This window comes from Numida meleagris, chromosome 6 (genome assembly GCF_002078875.1).
Source record: "Numida meleagris isolate 19003 breed g44 Domestic line chromosome 6, NumMel1.0, whole genome shotgun sequence".
In the NCBI taxonomy this organism is placed as follows: Eukaryota; Metazoa; Chordata; class Aves; order Galliformes; family Numididae; genus Numida; species Numida meleagris.
In genome coordinates, this window is record NC_034414.1 from 25,885,302 (window position 1) to 25,910,090 (window position 24,789).

The 24,789-nt window shown below is 39.5% G+C and overlaps 1 protein-coding gene across 1 annotated transcript; it reads right to left on the reverse strand.

Moving 5' to 3' along the window:
* On the reverse strand, positions 1,837-24,279 carry LOC110401864 (cytosolic phospholipase A2 epsilon-like). Its single transcript, XM_021403382.1, has 19 exons — positions 24,210-24,279; positions 20,253-20,389; positions 19,135-19,266; positions 17,624-17,664; positions 16,629-16,671; positions 16,049-16,106; positions 15,419-15,585; positions 15,215-15,301; positions 14,095-14,132; positions 12,811-12,958; positions 11,839-11,975; positions 10,196-10,418; positions 9,748-9,862; positions 8,481-8,618; positions 6,937-7,044; positions 5,534-5,725; positions 4,612-4,778; positions 3,527-3,713; positions 1,837-2,904 (listed from the first exon to the last, which is right to left on the reverse strand). Exons 1-19 carry the CDS (start codon positions 24,235-24,237, stop codon positions 2,693-2,695), a joined length of 2,358 nt encoding a protein of 785 aa, XP_021259057.1. The 5' UTR covers positions 24,238-24,279; the 3' UTR covers positions 1,837-2,692.

The following is a 24,789-nucleotide window of genomic DNA, read 5'->3' on the forward strand; positions in this document are numbered from 1 at the left end:
AGGCTATGTTGTTTCACAATGCTGTGAAGAATTGTGTCTACCTACATGGCATGTTCCATCTGTGTGCCAGCTGCAGTTATGCAGTTTGACAAAATGCATTTTTCACTAGGTCAGAGAAAACCCTTGGCAACACCAGCATCCTCCAGCTATGGTTAAAGTCATTGCACTATTCCGAGACCTCTTCAGAGAGCTTGCTATAAACCAGGACTGGGGCTCTGAAAACATCACTCCCACAGTGCCCATGGCCAAAAAATTCTCAAAGGCACTGGCTCAGGGCTGGGTCGTTACTTGTCGCCAGAAAATTAGGCACATCAAGTCGGAGAAACCAGGGGTGATGCTCACAGCTTGCCGAGATCAGAGGAAAAGGATACGCCCATGGGAGTACCACACAGTCCTGAATCCACTGAAGTGTTCAGAAGGAAGTATGTCAGCTGAGGCAACACAAAACTGAGGCTTCCCCTGGTGTGAGGAAGGTGCAGTCACTATTCCTCCATTTTCACAAATGGCACTTGCAGTCCACATCGGAGAGGATGCTTTGCAGGTGGGGTGAGACTGTGGCTCACTTTGTAGCCCTGCAGTCATCTCTTTGTTCACAATGCTCCCAGCAAGCATTAGGGACACTGTGATGTTCTTTGCTAACAACAGTTTTGCTTTCCTGGAACAAGGAACACACTGTGAACCTAGAGCATATCACCAAAATGCCTGAATATGTAGAGCAAGGCAGAATTTCCATTTTGCGGACAAGACTTTATTGTCCAATATTGTTTACACAAAACGTTTGTATGTAGCCAGTATTTCCTCAAAGCTGGAGGTGATGTAAGTTTATCACCAAAACCTGTCTATTTTTTCACACTAGAGATTTCAGGTTCCAAAGGAGGAAATTCCTGGGGTTATAGACAGAGCACATTGCACTGTATTTCAGAATATGACTCATGAAACTACCATAGAACAATTTAAAAAAGAATAAGTGTGTATTCATTGAAAATTCAGAGATTTTTGTACGTTAAAATGTATGCTCTGACTTCTAGCTTTGCAATGTCAGCCTACAGATGCACAAAAAAGTAGTCTTACTTGACATCCTCAGTGATAAAAGCAGTGGAAAAGTAATTTCAAACTCATTTGTAAATAAAATTTGACCTTTTTTCTTGCCAAAATGAAAATCCTCAAAGCATCATTTTGCACCAAACCAAGCATGTTATTTGATTGTTAGTGAAGCTTTCAGGTTGGGTTCCCCAGGCTGACGGGGTAGGCTATCTATTAAAAAGAAGTTTATGTTTCAAAATAAAGGTGTTATGGAAAATATTAACACGAAATGTTTCAACTTACCAAGCACTTTTCTATCGTTTATTTTAGTCACAGATTATGACATCTAGTAAACTTGTCTAGTTGACAGATTTTTCTCAAGAGTAGACTATTCTAAGTGTATCTTCAGCGTGAGCTGCTCTTGGGATGCAATGGTTTCTGAAGGTTTATAATCTTTAAAGCTCATCTTCAGCAGTTTCAAGAGTTCAGTAAAGTCATTTTCCATAAAAGGAAATAAGAAGAAAGATTAAAAATGCAAACCCACAACAAACGGTATTGGTATTTTTGTAATGGATCCCATGGAGGGTCTGGTCATGTTGTTTCAAGATGGTCTTAGTTGTTGCAAACTATTACCTCACTCCTGCCCACCTGCACAGTTTACAAATGAGCCATTTTTGCTGATGAGTGTATGTCCTGAACTAGTTATACAAATTCAATCAAATTAAGCAATACAAGTTTCTGTTCTCAAGTGGAAGTAGAATATTTTCATTTCAACCACTTTTTGATTTAAGAAAGGAAGTTCAATATGAGAAATAAATCAATTGGGAAAATTTTCCCAGTGTTTTTTTATTATTGTTTTTAAAGATTCAAAATAAGATCTTGATTTTTTTTTATTTCAACACAAACAATAAAAATTGACAGAAATTCAGAGGAAATTGTGATGTGGCCAAATTAGTCCTTTTGCTCTTGCTGGGAAAAACGAAAAACAACAACCAACACTGGAAAAATCATATGCTGCTTCCTCCTAGGTTGTTCCTTCTGATCTATATGTGATGCATTCACAGTAAAAGATTCCTTGGGAGATGGACATGATTCACAGGGCTGGCTGTGTGCACACACTTGTCCTTGTTACCTTTCCAACCTCTAGCTGCTCTTCAAAATACTTGCAAAACAGAGCTGACTCGGGGATCTGATGCCAGATTGCAACTGGGTCTTGGGATTTTCTTCATTTTCCATGTTTGATACATGTTGTCTTCCACATAGAGAAATTGTAGGGAGGAGACATTCATATTCATATCCCTTTCCTGTGGCCTGTCAGCGTGTTATCTAGGTTGTATTACTGTAGCACTTTGGTGTTAGAAAATGTTTTTCTTATATGTCATAAAATAAATTAGGCTTAAAATAAGACTATTTCTGACAATCTAACAAGAATTTTAGGTAAAGAGTGTTCTACAGACAACCTTACTTTACGGAACAAAGCATACGTAAAGATCTCCCAGGCAATGTCCTTGCCTAAAGAAGCCACTTCACGACAATAAAAAAGCCCCAATGAGCCACATGGGGCAGTTTCTTTATGTAGTGCAGAACAGTCAGTGTTCAAAAAGCTGTGTTCCTCCTGTGTGCTAGAGCATGAAAAAACTTCGCCAAGAAGACACAGGCAGCTGGATAATTAACAGCACGAGTTTTGTCTCCTCCTTTGCATTGCTGCTTGCAAGGCCTGCATAATCATCTGTGAGTTATTCAGGATATTGTATTCACTAAGGTTCAGCAGCCGGCGGTAATTCTCATCAGTATACCTGACCGCGAACATGCAGTAAGGGGAACAGCGACTGGTCAGATCCAGTTGTCCTTCCTCCATCTCTGAGCAACAGCGCTTCACGCCTGGAGAAAAAGAGAAAGTTGCTGATGTGGTGTGTATCTCAGTCAGCAACAAGCTGTTCACAGCGGCAGAAAGAGGGAGTCTTTCCTCCAGGGTTTAAATGGGCCAATAATGCAAGTGCGCCCAAAGCAATGAGGGCAGAAGAGAAAAGCGAGGGACAGAATTATAACATTCATCTCTAGCTTACTCAACAGTTGTTTCATTAAAGTCATGGTTCAGGTAAGGATATCAGCCTCAGAGGGTGCTCCAAAAGCCACTGCCAATGCACCAGTATGCAACTGGCTTCCTGAGCAGCTGGGTCCTCTGCGGACCCTGGATGATGGAAAGAAGTTGCTACTTACAGAATGGCATCCTGATTCCAGTCTCAAGGTGCCTGCCACCTGGATCCATCCCTGCATTTGCATTTTTCATGTCTCTCAAATTCAGCAAAAGCAGAATTTTGAATGTTACCTCCCTGCTACCAAGAAGTAAAGCAAATGTATCCTGACGGCTGTCAGTAAAGGAGAGAAATACAAAGCAGGTGGCCTGGGCAGAAAAAGAATGAGAGCCCCCATCCTCCACCTGAGACAGAGAAGTGGGGAGTGCTGTCTTTTGTTTAATGCTTTGCCTCAACTTGTATCTTACCTGGTGCTTTGTACTCTTGGAAGGTATCATTCACAAGTGGAAGAAAAATCACAATAGGACATCCTGGCGAATCTGAATCTTGGAAGATGTAGCACTCCTTCAGGTTTTTCTTATCTTCATCACTCAAAGAAATTTTGGGGAATGGGATTTTCTGCTCCGAGTAATATTTGCACGCCTTATCTAGAGACTGGAGTATCACAGATACGATCAGCATTAGAATTCAGCCTGGCTGTCCTGAGGCCCAAAAATGAACATCTATCATTAAGGTTTAGTTACATAGAGCTATAGGGTGGTTTCCTTCTTATCAAGGGTTGTTACACACATTGCTACTACACATATTAGTGTACCACACAGAATACTATTCACAAGCTTTCAACCCAATATCTGAGTTGGAGATTTCATTCAGGATTCTGCTTCATAAAAGCAGAAGAAATTAGCAGAAGTTTGGGTAAATCAAGTAGTGCTATAAGTGAAAAAGACTATGTTTGATATACTATACAGAATTAATCAGAAAAATAAATCACAGCAAGAAAATGTGTAAGATATCCTGTTACATGCTTAGAAGACAGGGAGCCAGGAGATAAAGTTTGAATGTGCAGTTACGTCTGTGCAGGCATTATGGCACAGTGTTCATTTATATTAATGTTTTACTGAGGAAAGATTCGAGTACTAAGCTATACTTTGCCTTTTCAATTATGCAGGCAAAGATGTTTAACACTACATTTCCAACTAAACTCAGTTTCTGAAGTATAAAGACCCAAATTATTTTTCTCCAAGGCTTTATAGACAGCTAATTAAATTTATCTCCATGAAACTGGTGTTTAGAAGCTACATCCTCTAACAGCGAATTAATTTGAAGGGGGTGTGTTTAAATGAATGACTGACATCACAGCTTTTGAAATGAGGATTTAGACCACTCTTAGCAGATTCATTTCTCCTTTCCTTGAAGAAGAAATCACTAATCTCTTCTAGCATTTGAAGAAAGGAATACAGTAGTTAAAAACAGAGCATCTGTAAAGACGAATAGTTCTAGGTTCTACAGGGAAACAAAATGAGACAACACACTGTAACATGATCCTCCTCACCGATGTATGGGAGCCAGTAGTATAACTTAAATATATGATGACATCTACTTCCCTCTGTCGCCTTAAAAGCGGTGGACTGCTAGTATTGATGAAAAATCCAGCATCTATCATGCCCAGGTGATCAGGATTTTGCATCAGCTCATTGGGACGTGAGTCTAACACAGTGTCTATAAGGAAAATATTTATTGGAATAAGAAATTATCTGTTGCTATTTTGGTGAGAAAAAAAAATGCAAAGTTGAATGGGCCATCTGTCAGACCTGGTTTAATTTCACTGTTGCAATAGAGAAATGTCAAATAGACATGAGAGGGACCTCAAAATACCAGCCAAATTCATGTTATTAAAAATATTCTATATTGAGATTCCAACCAATCTATTTCAGTAATTTGCCATCCATAAGCTATTTCTAATATTTAAACTAAATCTCTCCTGCTTCATTTCAATCATTGTTTCATGTTGTATCCATTGTTGATATGAAGAACAAAATATTCTTTTCCTTTTCTACATATTGATTTGTGCTCCTCTCTCATTCCACTCCTCTTTGGACTTCAGAGCCCCATTTCACTCAGGCTTTCTCTCATAGGTCATATTTTCTAGGATTCTTCAGTTACATCTGAAGTTAAAGGCACAGCCTTGCTGAATTAAGATGTTTCCCACATTCTCTTTGTTACTTTAAATTTGCTTCTGTTGGCAGCAAGCCTACCCTCTCAGTATGGGCCACAGACATCTCAGGTAAACCACATAAACACGTGCTTATATTTAAAAACAAACTTAAATACCTGGCAACTCTTAGTCTCTTCTCTCCATTCAGAAAAAAAAAAAAAATTGTCTTTTTTTTTTTTTCCCTGTCAACAGATTTCTTTCAAAATTTCATCCCAAGACCACCTGGATACAATCTCTCTTAAATTTTAGTTCTTTTTACCTTTCCATTGACAGAAGTGCTCATTTTCAAAGTAGTTATTATGCAGCTGATAACCCCTCAGGAAATTGTGATGCTGGGCAACTGAGAAGCGGTCAGTTAAAGCACCCCGAAGAGCACTGGATAGGGTGCCAGGAGGAGTGTACATGCGAGTCCTTAGCTCATGGGGCCTTGTAGGCAACAGTGGGTCTTCATCTAGAGGAGGAGAGATATGTTAATGAATGACTTACTATTTCTTTTTCATCTCTGGTTGGCATGGTATGTAAGAGATCTCAGAGTTTCACTAAACATACTCCAAGAAAACTGTTCTGGAGCAGAATAGGGGAATAGGGGCTGCTGGACAAAGATTTGCTGATAATCTTGAGGTCTGACCTAAAGATGGCTCATCAGAAGCAGTCTTTAGACCTGAATAAGGGAGACCTTAAGGGAACTAAACAATTCAGAGAATATTCCTTCAGTTAGAAGGAAAGTTGTGCATCCACACATAGAGATATCATGAAATAGAGGTAAACATGGACAAAATGGGGCTAAAGCATATGCCCCCACTCAGTCAGATGGGCAACAAAAGGGCATCACAGTGTCTATCACAACAGAGGACAGCTCCTATTCAATAATCACCCACTGCTACATGACTATATGCTTAATCAGTGGAATGAGAGTATCCCAGGAAATACAGTCACATTTAGAAATTACAGGCAGTTTCCAGGGTGACTACATGGAGGCATATGTAGATTAAAAGCAGAAATGACACAAGGTATGGTTTCTTGAAATCACAACCTGCTTTGCCAGACCAGGTGGATGACGGTGCAACAGGAGAGATTTTGCAGTTTCTATCATTGCACAGATGTATTTCTTTATTTTCAGGATGTGTGCAATTAGAGCTACCATCATGTTAAATGATTTAGCAATAACATTGTGGTTTTTGTATTGCTTCAGAAAACACCCTCTGGGCCTCATTTATCTCTGAGCCAGGATGAATCCAGTGCAGTAATTACTGTGCTGAGTAATAAAATCAAAATCCAGGAAATATTGATCAGCCAGTTGATACACAGGTTGATTTCCTGCACTGGCAGTAAAAATAACTTTACTCTCTGACACTGAGTCTTTGTTCTGTATGGCTGAGTGATAATGAGCAATGACAAAACATTTCCTGCAAAAATGTGTGACCCCTGTAAAGCTTCCAAATAAAGATAGAACCTTTCAATCAATAGCATTTTCATAAGTTTAATAACTATAGCAGTATTTCTCTATTAACTCTCTTCCACTTAGTCCTTCTGTTGGGAGGGGAAGTTGCTTTTTTTTTTGAAGGGTTCTATGATTCTGGATTCAAACTAGTTGAAAGAATGATATCAAAAGGCATCCAGAAGACTAAATGATCATAAATGAAAGGTCTAAAAATTTCTCACCAACTTCATCTATTTTGTCTTGAGTCCATCTCTTCCAGAAATCCTCTGAACTGTGAGACAGTCCCCAGATTTGTAACAGGTTCACAGAAAAAATACTGCTCCACATACCTGTAAAGAGAATTACTGACCATAAGAACATGTTTTAACAAGAAACTCTTTTTTTCTTCTCTTTTGATCTCCTAGATTCATTTTGGAATGGCCATAATTGAAATATTTCTAAACGTCAAGGCTGTTAAATTTCTCTATAGACCTCAGTGACCTCTATTTCTGTTGCAATCAGTTCTGTGTCTCATCTACTCCATGGCTTTGCTGCACAGTAAAGAAAGGAGAGACTGGGTGAGAGGTAAAGGAGTAAAACCCGCTCAAGGAACAAAATAAGAGCTCTGATAATGCAGACATAACAAGAACATCCTTTCCATCCCTGTCTTCCCTGCTCCAGATTCTCTTTTTCTGGAGACACTCGGGTTGGCTTTCATGAGCCTAGAATCATTTCACAGAGGGAAGAAATGCCTGTTGATTTGTAAGAGAAAAACTCACACCTTAACATTTAAGGACTCACACATACTGCATGGGCTTCTGCTCTGCTGTATGCTCTTTCCTCCATCCAGGATTTTCCCTCTCAGACTTTTCACAAGGGAACTGATGGCTTTGCTGACAAAATATGGCCCCTACAATGCCACCTTTTCATCTGCCATTGTAAATTTAAATACATAGTCTGATCAATCTACTGTAACTGTACTTCCTAATTTTCAGTGGGACACAGAAAGAAATGCAGCATATACAGTATTTAGAAAATGAATTTCCCAGTAGATGAGCAAGTGAAAAGGACCAACCTGAGAGGCAGCATTTTAACAATATTCCCTGGGGTACTGGCTATTTAATATCACAGCATGTGTACTGAAATCGAGGAGCTTATAAGCAGCATGAGTGTAAGAAGAGGTGACTGAAACCATACACAACACTGCTCTGTGTTCATCTTTTGGTATGTCATCAATTCTGACTACTCTAGTCTAATTCCTTGTCAAAGCAGCTGACTGCCTTTAAACACACAACCCATCCATACAACTCAGGCATTGACCAGAGGGATTCAGAGACCCTTGGCTTCTGGTCTCATTTTAAATCCTGGGCAGCCTACATCTCAAGCACATCGGTTTCTCTACGTGGGACTGACGTTATACCTCACAGTGGAAGCACAGCTGCATGTTTCCTGCAGTGTCAAAACGTTCGTAAATTGGAGTGCATTCAGAGAAGAATCAGAAGCATAGAAAATAAGTGGGAAACGTTCCTTACAATGGAAGAAGGAGATTTATGTATTTCATCTATAAGACGGAACTTCAAAAAGTTTAAGTATACCAAGACAGTGATAAGAAATTGAAAAAAGATGAGGGATCTCTTACTGTAAACTTTCAGTTAAACTGTAATGCACCCCCATTCCAGCAGGTGATATCATAGCAGCGGCTGGTAGGTCTGACCAGAAGTGTCCACATGCCAGAACATCACTCCCCTGCCACTCCCTGACATGCCAGAACAGTGCAACACTTCACCTTGCAGGTAGCAGATCCGGGATTCGGGCAGTTTTTTTAACATGCGTCCCATGAAGAACTTGCTTCCAAAATTCTCCGCAGGGATGAATGCACCATACTTCAGCAGCCCCACCTCGTAGGGGGTGAACTCCACCCACTCTGCAATACCAACACAAAAGGATGCATTGAGCTTTCTCAGGCTCTCAGCTGGGTATGGAGCAGCTAGGACAGAAACCAGTCTGACTTCTGTTTGCTGTGCTGTCTTTGCAAAGCCTAACTGGTAAACAACAACCAGCTGCAGAGCCAGGCAACTGAGCTCAGGCATGGTGGCAGTGGGGTTTCCTTAATCACAGGGAGGCAGGAGCAGTCTGCCCAGTGATGGTGGCATCAGAAGGACAGAGTTCACGTAGTGAGCATGGCAAGCTTCCAGCCCTTAACGCCCGACGTGTTGCACCAATCCAGTAGGCACTGGATTCCACTCTGCCCTTGCATTCATCACCTCTAGGTGGAAGTACCTCCACTGTTATCAATACAGTTAATAGGATGCATTTCTTTCCCTTGAATAATTCAGGTATGTTCAAAAATGCGTACTCAGCTCTTCAGGAATGGGCTTAAGAGGTCAGTTATACTCCCTGTGTATGGTACTAAGGAAGATAGTATTAGTCTTTGACTTTCTTGGATATCTCTCCTAGTGAGGAGCAGTTGTCTGATATGACTGCAGTATGAGCAAAGTCTGGGACAGAAAGGTCATAGACCACATTTTCCTTTTCATTCATAAGTGATTCATTTTTTTTTCACCACAGCCATAAAAATTTGATCTGAATTTCTTTTCCTCCTCTTATCCCAATCCAGCTTCTTCTGCTTATGAAAAAAAAATAATCAAAACAATGAGCAAAGAAAAAGATTCAGTTGGGAGTAGGCCAGATGCTTTTCCAGTCTTTATCATAACTATGAGGTCTTTCTTGATATTTTAAAAATGAAGCATTTAAGATATGGGCATTTACAAAAATTAATATTTGATTCTCAGACAAATTCAATACTTTTCTACTCTAGATGGCCCAGCTACTATCTCCAAAATGGCTTTTCTGGCAGGATTTTAATTCTGTATGTTTCAAATAGTGAAATAGATGATCTCTAATAGCTCTTGTATTAAAATTGCATTGAGGTAATGGCTAATTCTCCATAAAACAGCAAAAAGACCAGGGCTACCAAGCAGAGAAGAGCGAATCAAATTACAGGAATCCAGTTGCCAGTTTTAGCACCACAGGATCTGAAATATTGCCCTTACCTTTGAAATCCTGAGTGCTGTAGTTGTCCCGGACGCAGACTGACACATAGATGGGCAGCGGGTTCTGGCCATCACACAGCGCTTCTCGCTGATCTGAAAGTTTGTGGGGGTCTTTCTGGTTTTGAAGGAAAACTGTTATGTGAGAAGGGGTGGAAACAATGCATCTCAAACTCTTTCTGTATGTGTAATCTGCACTTCAGGTAAACTGCCTGAGAATACATCTGATTTTATTTGAACACTAGCCAGAATCTAATGGCACCTGCCAAATTAGGCTGCATTCACAACCTATTCTATTGACATACAGTTTGCAGATTATTGACAATAAAAATATCCGAGCATCTGTTGACATGGATGCTCTCTGAACTGACTGGCAAATTTTCTCTCTCTTCGGCAGAAATAAGAGTAATAAGTAAAAGCACTTATTTAAGAAAAAGAATATGCATCATACCCCATCGTTTAGTAAGTACTCAATCATAAGCCCCCAAAGATCAATAAATGATGTCCTGTATCCCTCTTCTTTCCGCTGACATAGCTGCTTATTGTAATACTTCATGCGATCCATAGAGAAGCAGCCCATCTTGCATTTGGTTGCTTGTTTCTGGGCTTCACTAATATGTGAGTCAAGGTCCTTCTGTGACCAGTAGGCATCCCTGTATAAGTTGGCCATGGTCCTGGAAAAAGATAAGACAGACAGGAAAAATTAAAAGAAGCAAAAGAAGACTTCAAATTTTCTGCTTTTGGAGGCAGATGTCTACATTTAGGGATTTATTTCTGTATATACATACTTCGTTTTTGCTGCTCCATTCAGCTGAATGAACTCTCCAAATCTTCAACAACTATTTTAGAGATAGCCTTGAAGGATATGTTATATACTTATCAAAGTTCTTGACTTTTTTAGTGTTATTTTAAGACAGATTTGCAGCACTGTGAGCAATAAGATCACCAAGTATAAACATGAAGAAATAGGCTAAATATATATATTTTTTGCTTGTTTTATGGAATCATAAAGCAGTTCACATTAGCCACTGTCTCTTCTTTTTGTATCACTTATTGTTAATCTTACAGTATCACTATGCTTTATTTTAATCATAGAACCGTAGAATGATTTGGTTTGGGAGGGACCTTTAAGATCATCTAGTTCCAATCCCCCTGCTGTAGGCAGGGACACCTCCCTCTATACCAGGTTGCTCAAAGCCCCATCCAGCCTGGCCTGGAATGCTTCCAGGGAGGGGGCATCCACAACCTCACTGGGCAACTTGTTCCAGTGTCTCACCATCCTCACAGGAAAGGATTTCTTCTTAATATCTTGTCTAAATCTCTTCCAGTTTAAAGCCATTTCCCCTTGTCCTGTTGCTACATGCTCTTGTAAAACATCTCTCCCTAGCTTTCCTGTAGGCTCCCTTTAGGTACTGGAAGGCCACTATAAGGTCCTCCCAGAGCCTTCCCTAGGCTGAAGAGCCCCAGCTCACTCAGCCTGTCTTCATAGGCGAGGTGCTCCAGCCCTCTGATCATCTTTGTGGCCCTCCTCTGGACACACTCCAACAGCTCCATGTCCTTCTTGTGTTGGGGGCTCCATATTAATGCCAATATGCTATTCTACCAACCCCCAGCACGCTGGATCACCAGATATTGGGCAGTTAGAAAGCAATCTGCCCCAGAAGTTACTGGGAGCAAGAGACATCAGTGGAAAAAGGACCAAGAGTGACGCTTATGTCCACAGTAAAAACTTAACTTAGAAGACATTTTGACAAGTACGAGACAAGTATGTATAACTGTCATATGCATATTTAACTGCTGTAAAGGCTCAATTCAGAAGTGCAGTAAAGAACTGCTAATCCAAAATTATGCATACAGTCAAGCTCATGTTTAATGGCCTGTAATAGAGAAGGCCATTCTGAAAAAAATTCCACCTGCTTTTAGCCAACCTAGTTTTTCAAGCTCACTTTCAAAAGAAGAAGGCCTAAAAATTGCTTTAACATAAGACTGAATTACTATTTTTTGGTAGCCATCAGCAGCCCTGTGAAAGCAGCTCCATGCAGGAGCATCACCCTCAAAAAACCTGGTCCACCCTCCTACATGAACTGGCCTTACCATGTAGTGCCAGACAGCCCACTGATGTAGGTTACACAATCCAGGAGATTTAATTTCTTGAGTCCCATGAGGCTGCCATATAGTCCTGTCATTGACTTTAGTCCACCACCTGTCGTGATGATAGCCACAACAGGGACCTGTTGAACAGAGGAGAATGGGACAGTCACACCGACAGCACTCAACGGATTGCCAGAGGGTCTGGCCACCGCTCCCAGACTGGTCCTGATCTAAAAGTCTGGGTCCCTTTCCAGAAGGAGAAGCTCTGAAACAGCAATGATTCCTAATTCTGCTTCCCTTTGGAAAAACTTGTATTTAGAGATTAACCCAAACCTGAGTTTCTGTCCATATCTAGTTTAGGGCAAATGAGGGCACAGGAGAACAAGAAAAAAAACTTTTGATGGCAACAATGTGTTTTCTCTACATTTCCCATTCTTTTGCCACTCTGTTCTGTATCATGAATCTACTACTGCATTTTGAAAGCCCACGTGCCAGCCCCAGGAAGTAATACATCTAAGTGTTGCTGAACAACACTCATCAACCTTGTTATTCATCAGTATCATTAAGTTACTTTAGAATATAGGATATTTAATTTGCAGAATTTCAGAGTTGCAAGAAAGGGAAGATACTATAAGATGTATTCGGTGGAGATGTGTATCCTAAGCATTCCAAAATTATGACATTTGAACACTGGAAGAAATCTTTGGAATTTAATGCATTTAATATGCACATAGTATTTCTGAATCAAGCCAGCTATAGACTATGATGGAAGGAATGAACACACCTCGGGTCTGACAAACTGCAAGTTGAGAGTCAAGTAGGACAGAACTGCTGCAACTACTGTTTCTTGAAATAACAGAACTTAGCAGCAAAAATACACAGCAGACACATGGCCCAGTTTGCTGACCTCTCCTCTGTAAGAGTACACAAAGGCACTAGAAATTCAAGATCCACCCCCACCTCACACACACATACTTCGTGATCCTGTAGATCCTCTTGTAGGTGAAAAACATTTTTCAGGGCACTTGCTACATACTTCTTCCTTTTGCCCAGGAAAGCCCTCTCATCCGAACATAAGTCAAACCCAAAGCGCATGTCCAGGTCTTGGTGGCATGAACAGTTACTAAGATAAACACAGACACATATTTTACACATTAACAAACTCATATAGATAGATAGACCAAGGATAATCTACCATTCCCTTCAAGCAGGTTGAGGCAATGTGATAGGAACTTCAGAATATTCTAACTGCTTTTAAAAGTAAGAAAAACATATTAAAATTAGTAAGCTTAACCAGTGGCATTATATTCCATTAGTAATAACTAATTAGGAAATAATATACAGCATTTGAAAATGAAATATACATATATGTTCTAAAACTAAACTACAAAATTCAAAAACCTATTCAAATGTTATAAAATGAGTAGATTGATTTCCCCTTTCACTAGGAATTCCAGTGTATGTTTTCTTATTCCAAATCTAAGAATATATTCAAATTTTCAGATGTTGGCATTTCCAGCTTGAAGGAAATGCCCTCTTTTGAGCAACTCCAGCGGGAACATATCACCCTCTAGCGGTGAGCATCGCTGCAGAGAAAAAATCTGAATTCAGAATTAAATTATTTTTCTCTTTTTACTTCCTAGTTAGACACAAAAAGAAAGGATCAGTTTGCCCAGTGGCGTGTGTTATATATGGTTATGGATAACATGGAACATCTTCATGTCCCCGGCTGGAGATAATGAGCATGTCTATAGATGTCAAATCACCAGCCATACCCTCTACCTTAGTTTCTGCTCAATGTACAGTGTAACTGGATTTAAGAGAATACAAGGTTTTTCACTACTGAATATTGACAGTTAAGAGAAAAAAGATCATAATTTATTTTTATTCACAATCTCTGATGAAGTTCATTATTTGGTCGTCTCTTTTCTATTTTGTTGTTAGTGTTGGGGTTTTTTGTTTGTTTGTTTTAAGTCAACTTTACTCTTTTTCTGAATTTCAGAGACTGAAATTAATAAAAAATAATATTCTGTGGTCAAATTCAAATTAATGCTAAAACAAATACATGCTAATCAACTTCTATTCATGAAAGTCAAATCCTAAGCCTAATTATACATAATATACTGCACATGTGTTTTATGTTTTATTAATAGCTCATTCTAGTTTTCAAACTGAATATGACTGCTTATGTCCTTTCCATGTGGTTGAAACAATGTCAAAATCAATAGCTCAAGCCTTTAGGAATAGAAGACCCCTTACCATCTTTCTGCTTTCACATTCAAATCAAATCTTTTCTCCTGAAAAACAAAGATATAAACAGTATGTTTTTATTTTCATTTTAAAGTTTATTTTTCCCTTTTCTCTCCTGGGGTCAGAGCTTGACTTAGACTCCAGAAAGGTCTGGAAATAACAAAGTCAAATGTCTGAGATTTCTGCATATATTTTCAAGACCATTCAACTATCCTCAGTGGAATATTCCTACCTGCAGGTGCCAAATGCTTCCAGGTCACAATAACAAACTTCATACAAAGGATGCTGAGACTAGTGCAGTAGGTCCTGCACCACTTATGCTATGCTTCCCATTCTTTAAGCTCTGACATGCAACAGATCTTTGACCTCCTGCCCACAGTCCTGCAGTGAAGAAATTGCAATTCTGCGCTCATTATTTCTCAGATTTAACCATGCCTTAAAATTATTATTGCAACCTTCGTGCTGTTAGTTAACTGACAAAGGGTGCTCTGTTCTAGGGGCATGCTTTAGTGGCCCTGAAATCTGATGTTCTCCCACTTCTTTGCATGAGATTTTCCCCGGACATCTGTAGGTGTTTCTTCACAGTAACACAATATTTTAGAGCAAAGATCTATTTCTTATTCTACTTCTTATTATTTTCTTCAATTAATTTCATCAAATGTTACACAACCATGTCTATTTTAAGCAATATTCTTATCAGATCACTTAAAATTCATATACTGTTTAATATTTTTAATACATTTGATATACAGTTCTTTAAAGGAAATAATTCGCTGTAGGCAGATTTATTGGCTTTTCCATAGCTTGTGTTCAAGAGGAAATTTCTCTTTGGACCTTAAGCAAAAGAGGGATCCATGAACATGGAGAGATGTAGTGAAGGAATCATAATTTTTTTTTTTACATCGCTGAAAGTCACTCTATCTGCTACTGGCACATAATGAAGACAAATGGAGGGACAACTTGCTTCTATGGAAAAAACAGCCAGAGAAACAGAGCTCTTGTTTCTTTGAGTTTTGAGAAAAATTCAGAATATTTCTCACCCTCTTGGCAGCCATTTATGGGGGCTTGCAGAAGGAATAATTTCTACTTGAGTGACATTTTGTTCCTCAAAGCTGGAAGTGATGCTCACCTCTGCAATTGTTGTTTTCATTCCCATAGGCAGTGAATTCAGCATCAGCACTGGGGACCCCGTTTCTGTACTGAACCTGCAGGTCCACTGGGAAAACAACATGCTTTAGGACAAAAAAAGTCATTGGTTTACCCTCTCCACCTCCTCCCACCTTCTAGAGAGTGATTTATGGTCAGTTCAACATTAAGTCCACTTCCAACATACAGGGTGGTAGCGCCTCTTCTTTGGCAACATGACATCCAACGTTGGCTCAGCATACTTGATATAGTGGAACTTGGTGGGACCTGATGGGCTGACCACTCCATCAGGGCCTAGCGTGATATCCTGCGTCCCTTCAAAGGAACCTTTCACGGTAAGGGAAAGCTCTTTCTCTAAAAAAAAAACAACACACAGAACAAAGCATATGAGAAATGTCAATATGATTAAACTGGGAAATTGTGCTGTCTTGATTAAAGACGGAGTGCAGATACCACAGTTGTAGAGTTTAGATCACAACACTGTATAGTGGAAAGCACTCTGAAAGGATTGCAAGTAGCAAAGGGAAAGGAACAAAGCTGGGACTATTTTCTTAACAAGAGGACTCTGCATATTCTTGCTGTTACATACAAGTGAGATATCAACTTTGATGCGGATCTAATTGGTCTTGTTGGCATATATCTAAGGGATTATGAGATGCAGTCACTGAAGTTTACAGTGATGTAATGAATTTGCCTGGTGCTAATTGCACTGAATAATGCAAATACTATTTGTTTCACTAATTCATTATGTTATTTGAAAGAGGCATCCTCTCACTAGTAGGCATGTGGTTGTTAGATACCAAAGCAACAAACTTACTTGACTTTTTCTGCTGCTTCTCATTCACTTCCACTTCCAAGCAACAAAGTTCACGACACTGTAAAAGACAGAGAACATAAATAGGTGAGAAACATCATCACATTTTCTTAAAAAGCATTGCTACTATCGGTGTTTTTGAGGGGTTGTTGGTTTTATGGCATTCACATCTCTTTCATACTATGTAATTATGCTTATTTAGTGCTGAGCTTGCCCACCAGGCATGGCTCATCTCCCTTGGTGGGAAAGAGTTAGTTAGGCTATTAACAAGTGGCTTCACAGTCTCCTTATGACTGTGCTTTGATAAACAGCAGTGTGTTTTGAAGGAGTATTGGTACCAGAGGAAAATGGGGGGAAAGAGTGTGTGGCTTGAAACATAGGACAGACAGGAAATAATTGGATACCATTATTCATTCACCGATGAACATGGAAATAAAATATTCCATTCTCAAATTATCTAAATAGGAAAGGAGGAAGAAAGAATAGCATACTGGCTATCTAATAGCTCACAGATTTGCTAACCCCCAGCTACCCCTTTGTATTAAGGAAATACTTACAGATAATTTCAGAAAAAGACACATACCACTAAGACTCCATTTGTAGCAATGTTTTCATAAGGACCAGACCTTTGATATAAAAAGAAAAACATGGCTTTTTAGATCAAACAATGCCCACCTATCTTTCTCCATGATATTGTTCTTTCTCCCCTTTAGAAGGGGGAGTCAGGAGGACCCCAGGAGCTACGCAAGAAGCTCCTTCCCATGTTTGCTTGGACTGAGCACTGCTCTGAGTGCGTTTGCCCCAATACCAAAGCTGAATGATACACATTTTACACATTACACTACTTTTTTTTGCAGTGCAATCTCATGATCATCTAAAATGGAATCTGCTGTTAGGCAGTCAAATTTTTCCTGTCACTGTAACACAAAGCATGTATACTCCACCAGGAACTTGCCAAAACACTAGCATACCCTTGTACGGAAGGACAGTTCTATGTACTTGCTGGTGTGCAAATATAATCAAAGGGGCGGAGGATATGAATTCCACGGAAAAAAAAAAAATATGACTGTGCTGGTGGAAAAGCCCTGCACTAGAATATCAAACATATTGGCATTGCATTGAGCAGGGAAGAAAGAGAATTTGCAGGAGCAAAATGGTGCTGCAAGTGAAAAATGTAATGACACAAGGGAAAGCTAACCAGAATGGTTCTGCATTAGGAGTCTGTCCAGTGCTTAAACAGAAACTGGCTTGAAAAACTGATACACTTGCATGCTCACACAAACTTATGTGTATACGCTAAGAAAGCTTTCTGAAATGCCTTGTAGAAGGCAAAGTCTGACATGGTAGATGGAAGAGACAATGCTGGGAGATGTGCTCTGAAAGCAGCTAAATACAGAGCAAGCTGGCAGAAGGGATCAGCCAGGTGTTTCACTCCAGCAGAGGCTGCAGTAATGGTACTGAAGAAGAATGATGTTTCTTTTTAATAGAAATCCCACAAAGTGTGGAATCTAGTGCTGTTTTTTCGTGTTAGCAAATAATCACTATTGCATTTTTAAAAGAATCAGCATTGTCACTTACAAGGTCTCCAGTTTGAATTCAACCTCTAGCTCCTCCTTGGCCTGAAAACAAGAACAGGAAATTAAACAAAGTAGTGTGATGCTTTCTCCCCTGTCTAAACCTAGGTAACAACTATGCAATATTGAAGTAACTGGTTGCAGCGTATAGCCTGTGATACCAGTCTGGAACATTGGAAACAACCATTTAAAATCAGATAGTTCCATGATTCCTTCCCCACCTGCTTCCTTTTACTAGGTATATCAAAACAATCCGTGTTTTTATCTCTTACTATGAAGATGCTCCAGTAGGAAGATTTGCAACTTGCTCTGCTATCTGAATTCTGCCTTTCCCTCCTTCCTATTCCTGGCTCTATTTTGCAATGATGAATTGTTCCTGCTATTAGCTTAGAAGTTAAAGGTACTTTCCACCCATCACTTTTAATATAGTAAACAAAGATTAATATTGTTGAGTAATTTAGTTATAGTTATGCAACTCCCTGCAAGACAGTGCTGATATTTATGAGCTATTTGTGAGTGACCTAGTTTGGGTACCAGAAACAATTTGTCCATGGTAGCAAGGAGTTATTCTCTGATCTCATCTATGTATCTCAAAGGAAATCAAGTCTCTTTTTCCCATTTTACAGATGGGTAAATCAGTTATTCATAGCCCGGAAACAGCACTAATCCCCAGACAATTGTCAGCTGGCTTAGCACCAGCTGCGGTACCACTGTAGTGCACTGCAGAGAATATTGCTGGGATACAAACAGAAGCTACTTCAGCTTTCATGCCAGGCATGGCTTCAGCATGGCAGTAGAAAAAATCAAAGGGGCAGATGGCAGTGGCTATGAATTACACGGGAAAAAAGTCTTTACAGACCATTCACTCTGCAGCAGCTGTAGAGCCTTGGTATGGCTCAGAGATAGCTCAGTCAGATCCCTCCCCTGCATACTGCACTGTTTCAGACATACACTCTTTAACCATTTATAAAAACATCACCTGGAGAGGCTCAGGCTTTTCAACCCAGATTTATGACCACAGTTTTTGTTTGTATTTATATTTTGAATGGAAATTAACATACCAATTATTGGCATAAGTGTTCCATTGTGGATTAAGAAATCTCACTCCAAGATTTTGGAATTGTTCTGTAACTCCCCACTAGTATCCCCCACTTGGTTGCTGCATTTTAAACTTACTGGAGTCATACAGCTTCTGAAGAAGCAGCAAATTGGAGCAACACTTCCTGAGTTCAATTCCAGTAAATAAAATAAGGATACTATTATAGGAGTACCAGCTAATGCTGACTTCTAGCTGTCAAGTAGCTGTAGCCAAAAAGGACTTCTTCGTGGAAGATGCCATAAAGAAGGGTTTCAATAGACTTTGCCAAAGACATGGAAGTAGGACAAAGCAGTGCAATAAAAAGGCCAGGAAAATGAAACACTGCAATTTATGGATAAGGCTTGAAAACTCAGGTATCTGTGCCCTCTACACCCCATCCTGCCAGATCTTACAGGTACTGATCTCACAGAGCTCACCGTTGAGCTGGGCTTGAAATATAGGAGCACTGTTTCATCAATTGGAAGTTTAGCAGTATCAAAGAGTGCACAGAGGAGATGGTCGTCTGGTGTAGCAAAATCCTCATCGTACACTGTCAGCTCCAGCACATTCTAGAAAGATAAGGAGAGGAGTTTTAGAGTTTCTAAGGTCTGGACAACACTGACTGTAGAGAAGAAGGAGTATTGGGATGTGTGTGAGAAGAATAGTTGAAGAATTAAGTGTCATCTCACTTGGGAAAAACATAAGTATAATTCAAAAATGGATTCTTCTCCAGCGAGCTTAACTGCTATGACATGAGTAATACACTGGCTATACTTACATGGCAGCTTCTTCACCTCCTGAAGTCTCTATCTACCTCGTACTAACTGGTACAAGTCCCTAGTTTCCCTAATACCTGAGTAAAGTTCTTAGACTCTGGCCCTTCTGTAACACTGGGACTGATTTCATGATGAAAGCTAGACAGACAGGAACCATCTTGAATTAAACACCCTTTAATCAAGACATTTTTTCATCATGTCATACTACTGCAAAAGCCAGGTTTTGTAGATTGGCACTTCAAAATACAAAGAATATGCATTTCCAACATGCTTCCAGGGTACACAGAAGGCTTATTCATCCACTTTGCTGAGAAGATACTAGGGAGATATATCAGAAGCAGGTGCTATCTGGTGTTGCACCTTCTCACTGTTCAACAGCATGAGTCGTATGGCGCAGCAGTTACACACCAAACTCTTTTTTCCCTTCACGTTATAACAGCTGAGCTGCAAGGAAAGGCCATGTGGAGATGGAGTTCTATAAGAAATCTGAATTCTGTGACCTCTTTTTATTCACATCAATTCCAACAATCTCTACAGAATCTCTAATGCTTATTTAAGGTCCAAGGTTTTCTGTTCTAATTTAACTCTGGACTCTGTAGCCATGCCTCTATGAGCAATTTAAACAGAATCATTGAATGTTTCCAGGCACTGGAACTTGGTTAACATTTTTAACAGTCTGTTATTATACACTCTCTCTCTGTACTGAACTCCTGGGACAGTACAGGGGATAGGACCCACCACACACACACATCTTCAGGCAGACAGATTTGGCTCCTTACCTTGACTTTACTCTGGATTCTGAAGTAGAAGGTTTCATTCCACACTGGGTCGTTGGAGTTTCTTATTGTTTTGGTGCGGCACTTTTCGACTGCTGCCGTAGGCAACCACAACGACACATAGCAATCAGCCTGGCTTACTGAGCAGGGAAAGAAACAGAGCATTGTTAATGTGGCAAAGTAACCTAAACTAAAGCACATTTCAAATGCCTCCAGCTAACCATGATGTGCTGTGTGCTGAGGGAATGTAATGTTTGTTCATGTAGGCTTTCAGCACTGCAAAACTTTCTGTCACATAGACAGTCCTTAATAGTAAAATGAGCAGATACCATGTAATGCAAAAAGTACCTAATTCTGAGAATCAGCATCCTTAGGTAAGAGAAGGACAAGTGATGGTAACAGTAAACGGAGAGTACCCTTCAGCAGTAGGTAAGGACTCTGCAGGCAGGTCAGGGAAACAGAGCTTGCACATCTCCTTATAGAGAAAGGCAAAAACTCATCTAGCTGCAACCTCTTCTGTCTTACCCAGCTTCCATATTTCATCTTGAAATAATATGTATGGGTATATACGTATATTACATATTCATAGTATCTATAATAATGTGTATAGCATTTATAATAGTAGCATGTAGGTGCACATATTATGTTTATATACATACATAAATTTATAAGGTTCTGTCAGTAGCTTGACTGTCCTTGTCTGGAGTAACATCTTCTGCTCTCTCTCTCACTCCTACCTCCCCACCACTTTTCTCTTTTTGCCTTCTTCCCTCTACTTACTTTCTCACTCTGTTAGCCAAGATGAAATTCTACTCTCAGCATTGAGGTTTCCTCCTTTTCTTAAAGAACAAAATTCCAAAGGGAAGAAAAAGACTTACTATGGGATAGCTTTCTGCTCTCTGTTCAAGCCCACAGGTGGAAACAACAGACACTAATTAACCCCATAGCATCTGTTTCTCCTACACAGACAGCACAGCACAATGGGCTTTGCAGACTGATGACTGCGGGAATAGTAATTTCCAGGGATGTATCTTTTCGCTTCAGACATTTTGTTTTAATAACTTCTCTCCTTATGCACCGACCAATTTTGCATTAAGCTCTGGGAGATGTACTCAGTTCTTCACAATAGGTGTAGATGAACAATAAGCAGCATCAAGAGCATCATTAATAGGCAACAGAGAGCCACTGCAACATGGTTGCTGCATATTCACAGCAAGTTGCTAGGAGACTGACTGCTAAAATTGAAAACGCTGGCTGTTTATCCTAAATATCTCCCCCGTGGGCACATGTCAATTCAGCCTGATTGATCTGGATGCTTTGTACATTCTTCCTTCCTTATGCACATTCGTACACCTCTGAAGGAGGAACAAAATGTCTCACATGCATCTATTTCAAGTGAAGAAAGTTGCTTGTTTATTTGTTTGTTTGTTTTCCCATTTATAGACAGAGTTGATTTAAGACCTAGCTTCAAGATCTACTCGTCAAATTCCAGTATTTAGTTTATATATTTTCTGGAAGTATGCCTGTCTCAGACTGGGTACTCCGAAAAAGTTTCATCTGGAAAAGGTTAGCTTTTTCCAAAGATGAGACAGAAGAAAAAACAATAGGCTTTATTCACATTAAAAATAAAATAAAATAAAATAAAATAAAATAAAATAAAATAAAATAAAATAAAATAAAATAAAATTCTAAATAATTTCACCAACAGGTAATAGTCCTTTCCGCCTTTTTGCAGAGTAGAAGAAACAAGCTAACCCCCAATGAACCTAGTGAATATATCCCTCTCAGAGACTTGCATGAGCACTGATTTGTTTCTTGTATGATTGTTTGTTATTTTATTTTTGGGATTCTAATCTCAGAAATTCTACGCACATAATGCTTAAAAGAATTTTGAAAGTGCAAAAAAATCATGTTTGGTTATCCTAGAAGCAATGATACTAATTTTAAATTGTAATTCTGCATGACTACTGTATGACTTTATGTTTATCACTGGATATCAATGCCTACTTAGTCTTAGCTTACAAAGTACTCCGCTCTACTGATGTGATTCATCATTCTTGCATATTAACTGTGCTTTGAGATACAAAGCATATCAAACAATCCTTAATTATATGAGTGGGTTCAGGAATACTAGTCAGCTGTGTATTTAATTCAAAATATTACTTCAGTTCTACTTGCACAACCTCTTTCTGCAACCTGGTTATTTGTAATTCTATCTTGCCACCTGACATGCAGAAGAGTATAGACGAGTCCTTGATGAAACTTTTCTGTTTTATTGCATCATCACATAAGTGCCACAGCCAAGGACAGGGAGGGAGGTGCAAATGCAGAGTGTGGCCCAATGGTATGACCTAAGATATGGCAGGAACATCTCTTTCAGAGCTGTGACACAGGAAGTCCTCTGATTCACCTTCCAGAAAAACATGACAACCACAGGGTAAGTTGGAAATAGTATTGTACAGTAACTCTAGATCTTCATCTTTCAGAACATGTTCCCGGGCTCTTCCTGTACAAGAGGCCGTAGTGCCAGTTGCTGCCATTCATGCTGAAGTAGGGGACTCTAAAGACTGCAGGGTACAAAGTTTCCCTTCCGTGCTTACCCTGAAGCTTAATTCTGCCCTTTCATGAGTAGCCACAAAAAGAACTGCTAACAGGTCTATTTTGTGCTTAATACATTTCCTTATTGCACATGGGCATCATGCATGTTCTTTAACTCCACAGTGGCATTTTCCTTTCCTGCTCTTGTCACTTCTCTGCCACATGATTCTCAATGGCAAGACTGCTGCACACACATTAGAGAAGGGATGAGGAATCCATCTCTCTGTACCTCCTTTGATAGCCTTTTCAGAGTAATTAACAGTGACATTTGTCTGATGGTAGTGATTTTAGGAAGTTATTTTTGTTGTTGTTCATTTTATCTATGTCAGAAATGTTCCTGTAGGGGACAAAAATGTTTGCTCTTCTCAGTCACACTTCCCAAGGTTCTATAACATAATGGCAAAATTATTACTTGCTTTTGGAAATATGGGAAGCTTATCATGATACCAGCAATAGGCATAGCAGTGATAAGGGCACCTGGCCATAGCAGCATTCGAGATATTGAGATTGAAAATTGATGGGAGAGAGGCAAACAGATCTATTAATTGAATTAGAGGAGGGTTCTTGGACTTCTTCTCTTGGCTCAGTGCTGGTTTTTGCCTGTTCTGCTCCACCAGACTTTTTATATGTGCCAGCCACACAGAGGTACGCTTTGGGTGAGGGGGTGAACATGCCATAGGACAAACACAGCAAGAAGGATCAGTGACACTGAGCAGTTCCTACTCAGCAGTTTCTCAGCTTCATTTCTGCTTATTACGAACTAAACTTCTTAGAGAATAATGGAAGTACATATAAATTCACGAAACATGCTTTTTATAAATGTATGAGAAAAAATGTAAATTTACTAGTGGGCATAAGTATACAGTCTTTTTCATCCGTACATGTCAAGAACTTTCTTTAGGGGAAGGTACTTATCCTCAAAAGCACGTTCATTCTTCAACAAGAAAGGGACAGTATAACATTCAGCAAAACAGCAGGAAGCAACAAGGACTGACCTGGTTTGTAACAGTTAGTTCAAATAAACACTTGATCATTTCAGAAACACTTGCAAAGGGTTGCTCTATTTTATGAAAGAAAACTTGTTCTTGATATCCTGGATATCACTTAACTTCTTTTAACAATGTGCTCCTTTATGTACTATATATGTACTTTTATTTAACTATTTATCCTTGCATGATAAAATAGATTCTAGCTTATGGAATTCTCTAATAAACGGCCTATGTAATGTATTTATTTGGATAAATCCTAATGATATAATCAGCTTGAATTTTCTGATGTTTACTTTTGTACTTACAGTGTCCAGTTATCTCTGAAGTACTTTCAGAAAAACAAGACCTTTATAGGAACAGTCGGGATACTTACAGGTATCCACTCGCTGGAGATTTCTCATTCGGATGATCCTTACAGTCAGCAGGTAGCAGGGAGAGGATTCTATCTGAAGAACAAAGTTAGAAAATGGTTTTGTTGCTCATTTGTTGTTATTTTTCCTGCTGAAGATTTATTCATACTCCAAGTGCTACAAAACCATAATACATTCAGGAAAAATTATACCAACCACCACGCTATTTTGCAGAAGAAACTCAGCAACAATACAGTGTAAGAACATGGTGCAAAGACGGCTGCAGTGGGTCAAAGCAGAGAGCTCAGGGCCTCACCATGGTCCTGGTGGGTCTGAAGAAGACAAATGCAAAGTAGTATTTCCTATAACCATTCGCCAAATCTGTTACAACTTGATGTTTGAGGACTTTCTAAGCCAGATGTGGCTTCTTTGTATTTGACATAAGCATCCGCTATTAAAGAAGTATTGTTTGAACATTTTGTATATTTAGCTAACTTTTAATATGTCACTCTGAGAAACTGGATGGTGCATTACAACAAAAAAAGAAAGAGATAGAACCGTGTCAACTGATACTGAGTGCAAAATGCTTGCAAATCTCCTTAC